General features: G+C 34.8%; 1 protein-coding gene across 1 annotated transcript; it reads right to left on the bottom strand.

The window, feature by feature from the left end:
* Positions 1-301: 301 nt before the first annotated feature.
* Positions 302-3,530, bottom strand: LOC145120817 (G-type lectin S-receptor-like serine/threonine-protein kinase At4g27290). Its single transcript, XM_079056613.1, has 7 exons — positions 2,227-3,530; positions 1,833-1,964; positions 1,538-1,698; positions 1,244-1,454; positions 904-1,141; positions 665-815; positions 302-532 (listed from the first exon to the last, which is right to left on the bottom strand). Exons 1-7 carry the CDS (start codon positions 3,494-3,496, stop codon positions 302-304), a joined length of 2,394 nt encoding a protein of 797 aa, XP_078912739.1. The 5' UTR covers positions 3,497-3,530.
* Positions 3,531-4,598: the final 1,068 nt, after the last annotated feature.

Here is a 4,598-nt window from a genome sequence, read left to right as displayed (position 1 = left end):
TTTAATGGATTGTAGATTCCCTAAGGTCCAAGTCTAAATTCCATTGGAACTCGTGTACACTCCAATTACATAAAAACTATCAGGAAACACTAAAACCTTCAACAAAGCCACGAAACCCCATTATTATCATATGGAAATGGCTAAAATGAACAAAATGAGGATATTCATTGAACCATAGATAACATATATTCATAGATCAAGCATATGCACATACTTTCTATCTAGCATATGATAGTATTATATATCATATATTTATTAAGCAAAAAAAAACAAACAAACAAACAAGCAAACAAAGTGATAACTAACGGAAACTTTCTTGCGTAAAAAAAGCCGGTTCCTTTGGTGGGGGCAATGCACCCTCACTAATTAACATCAAAACCACTGACAACATAGTTGGCCTATCTTCTGCATGACGTTGCACACACAATAATCCAACATGTATTGATCGTACTACTTCAAATACCACATATGAGCTGGGTAAAGATGCATTCATGAGTTCAATGGACTTGTCTTCCATAAAGAGTCTCCATGCCTGAATTAATGAAACCGAACATCATATATATATATATATATATATATATATATATATATATATATATATATATATATATATATATATATATATATATATATATATATAAAGAAAACACTAGGTCTAACTTACATGTCCAAGAAGGTTGTCACTATGACCTTCATGAGAGAACCCTCTGTTTTTCTTTCCGCTTACTATCTCCAACACAAGAACACCAAAACTAAATACATCCGACTTTGTAGAAAAATGTCCATGTACTGCATATTCAGGAGAAATGTAACCACTGTGCCAAGTTCAGTTAATAAACACATATCAGAAATGAAATTTCATCTAACTATAATTTAGTGAGCCATGTTTTTATAGATTCTTACTATGTCCCAACCACCTTCTTCGTCATAGCCATGACATCGTGTCCATTGAAAAATCGAGCAAGCCCAAAGTCAGATATTTTTGGATTCATTTCACCGTCCAACAAGATATTACTTGCCTTGAGATCTCGATGGATGATTTGAAGGCGTGAATCTTGATGTAGATAAAGAATACCACGAGCTATACCATGTATAATACGAAAGCGTTGAGTCCATTCAAGCATTGAACTTCTGGTTTCATCTGTCCAATATGAACTATTTAATTAGTCCATCCATGTTGATGGTTGATATGCTGATATCATTACTACAAGATGTGAAAGTAGGTCACTAGATAGAGTCAAACCAAATAGAAATGTGTCTAAGCTTTTGTTATCCATGTATTCATAAATCAAAATCTTCTCATTTCCATGAACACAGTATCCAACGAGCTTCACAAGATTCCGATGCTGAAGTTTGGCGATACAAAGGACTTCATTAGTGAACTCATCAAGCCCTTGTTCGGATGTACCTGAGAGCCGCTTTACCGCTACTACTTGCCCATTTCCCCAAACACCCTAAGAGATAAATATAAATGTATTTTTCATTCATGATAATGATAAATGTCTTGCATTTTATTCAAAGAAAGTCAGTAAGTTACCTTGTACACTGAACCAAAGCCACCTTCTCCAATTTTCTTATCAATGCTGAAGTTATTGGTAGCCTTAGCTATTTTACGTAGGCTAAGGAAAGGTACCTGATCATCTAGGTTTTCCATCTGAACTCGTGTCTTATCCTTATCATTGGTATGTGCCCAGTTTCCTACAATAAGATATGTTCATTTACAAGTTACATATCTGATAAATATCACACACATACAAACTTGAAATTTTTAACGATGCTAGTCAATGTTTCATTTCATTTCTGGAAACATAAAAATCAATTTGTTATGTTACCTTGGCGTTTCTGGTGAGAACTTTTCTTAATCTTTCTACAGGCATATGTTACTGCAGTTACAAGCAGTACAACTACAGAAACTGACAGAACCACACTGATCAGTGCTCCGTTCTTGTAGATGCTGGATTTGCCTGTTGTTAATCAATACAATCGTTAGTAAAGTTGGACTGCAAAGATAACTAAAGGTTATAGCTTTTAAAACTAACTACATTCTTAAACAAGAAAAATATGAACATCAAGTTTCCTTATATGTGATTGTTGGTGTATAAAATGTTCGTTAAAATTTCATTTAAATCTTTATCCCATGCATGCATAATTAATAAGGATATATAAGAACATAATAAGATTGTTAGAATTTACAAAATAGTCCAATTCAGGTTAAAATATTTGTACCTGTTAACTCAGAGGCTGCTATTCTTATGTAAAGTGCTTGATGATCATTATAATCTCTTATGTCCATCAGCTCATTAAACCATAGCAAACATCCACTTCCACCCTTTCTGATGTCTAAGTTTGCATACGCTGTACAAGAACAATTTGTTCTGCATGCCATCTCACATTCTCCAAGGGACATGCTGATGTTGTACCATGAACGTCGTGTGTCTGGAAATTTCACTCCTGAAATTTCCTGGAAGCCATCTTTATCGTTCCCACAATCCAAAGGCTTTTTACGTTGACACCCACTTGACCAATCTCCTGCATGCCATTCTTCTGGGACTCTTGGTTTAAACCCATCCATACAACTACAAGGGGGGTATGTTTCCAAGCTGCATCTTCCATAAGGACCACAAAGATCATAAAGACTACAGCTATCAACAACTGAATTTCCATACACGACCCATTGCTGGGTTCGATTGATCCAATTCAACTGCACTTGGATGCCATCGGGCATCACAATCACCCTTTGAAGAACTGAACTTTTGAGTTCATATCCAAGATATATTTCCTTATTGTTGGAAACAAATTCTACAGAGTAAATTTGATTTGCATTATTGTCGACAGGTTGGCCACGAAACCCTACACCATTCCATGGTGCAAGCCTAAACACATCAACTAGACCTTCTCTCTTAAATACCTGTGGATATCCATTTGGGTCTACATAGTATTTATACAGACCCGTAGAAGGATCATCAGGGCTCTTCCAAGAGGTTAAAGTCCTCTCTATTCCTGTTATCAAATCCTTCCCAATTTTCATTCCTGCTAGAAACGTGTTACAAGGATAGTCAAAGCTTTGCCAGATTGGATTTTCTTTGCTGCTACTTTCATCCCACAGGACAAGATTTCCGGTGTCCAGAAGCTGTGCCACCGGGTTCATATTCCCGACAGATACAGTCGAATTGGATGACCAGATTATGGTATTCTTGCCGCTAAGAATCAACAGGGTTCCATCTCTACTGACTTTAAACACCCCAGATGTATCACTGATTGGTGTCTCCCTATTAGCCACCCACACAACTGTGAGGGGTGATATCTTATTGTACCATATCCCCAGGTACCGATTCTTGGAATTTCCAGGGCTAAAAAACCCCAGTTCATAGATCTCATCATCTGAAACAATGGAGTTGCCATCGTGGATTGGTTGATTTGGAGATAGTGTACAGACTACAGCAGAACTTGACCATAAAAAGAATATGGAGAATGCAACAAGGATGGAAACATCCATTGATGAAATGTGGTGAAATTCTTTGGGAAACGATATCTGTTATGGCTCTTTGGAATTTGAGAAGAAACTTACCCCCTATTTATCCATTTTTGTTTATGGGTTTTCACTGCGACTGTTTGCTTCAAAATCAATATTATAATAACAAACTAATTAACCCTATATTCATTTTTACAATCATAGTAACTATCACAACTAAAAACAATTGTTTCCTTAACATTAATCATAATCACAGTTACAAACGACAAAACATAATCGACACAACAAATTAAGACCCAAATTACTATATATATATATATATATATATATATATATATATATATATATATATATATATATATATATATATATATATATATATATATAGGAGTATATATCAAATGAGAACACCTAAAAGGTTGAGAACGCGAGAACAAATCTGGACCATCTAATTATTAAAATGTGTGGCTATAATTAATTGTTATTTTTCTAATTATTAATACATTTAAAAATTAATTTTTAAATTAAAGAAAATTATAAAGGGTATTAAGGTAAATAAACATTACCCTAGTTTTGTAAACTCCTATAATTACTCTCTGCCTCTCTATTTTGTTGACCTAATATCATCATCGGACCTTGCCATCACCAAAACCCTCCAAGGCGTCACTTGACGGGACCGGAGAAAACAAAGAATCGAAAGCAGCAAGGTCGATGAAAGACGTAGGAAGGAATTTGTAACGCCTGTGTTTCTGAGCTTGTCATTAATGTTGATATAGTAGTGTAGGTTAACCTCTGTAACCCGTTTTGAAATAATAGAAGTGTATTATTTGAGTATTATGTGTTTTGTGCTTAATTGTGTGACTTAATAGAATTAAGTATGAAAATAAGCGTCAAAATGAAATGTTAGATAAAGCCGATATCTATGGATAATGTTGTAGTAGTTGAAACGAGGTTTCCGAATATATAAAGAATGCCGAAATCCGAGTTATAACGAAGAAGTTATGATATGTCGAAGTTTCGCGACAGAACCGACACGACGCTGAATGACGTAAAATATGAATTTAAGATAGAGAGATATCTAGACTTAGTAATCTAAACGAAAGTCATAGAATACGTTAAACCGAGA

Source organism: Lactuca virosa, chromosome 1 (genome assembly GCF_052849685.1).
Source record: "Lactuca virosa cultivar CGN04683 chromosome 1, Lactuca_virosa_CGN04683_v6, whole genome shotgun sequence".
NCBI classification, from domain to species: domain Eukaryota; kingdom Viridiplantae; phylum Streptophyta; class Magnoliopsida; order Asterales; family Asteraceae; genus Lactuca; species Lactuca virosa.
Note: the sequence above shows the minus strand (reverse complement) of the source record. Positions and strands in the feature narration are given on the sequence as shown.

What these genes read in the sequence shown, in the direction of transcription:
- LOC145120817 (XM_079056613.1), bottom strand. Translation starts at nt 3,496, where the DNA reads ATGGATGTTTCCATCCTTGTTGCATTCTCCATATTCTTTTTATGGTCA. An exon ending in TTCTCACCAGAAACGCCAAG is followed by an intron (nt 1,699 to 1,832) that starts GTAACATAACAA and finishes ATCTTATTGTAG; the next exon opens with GAAACTGGGCACATACCAAT. An exon ending in GTGACAACCTTCTTGGACAT is followed by an intron (nt 533 to 664) that starts GTAAGTTAGACC and finishes TCATTAATTCAG; the next exon opens with GCATGGAGACTCTTTATGGA.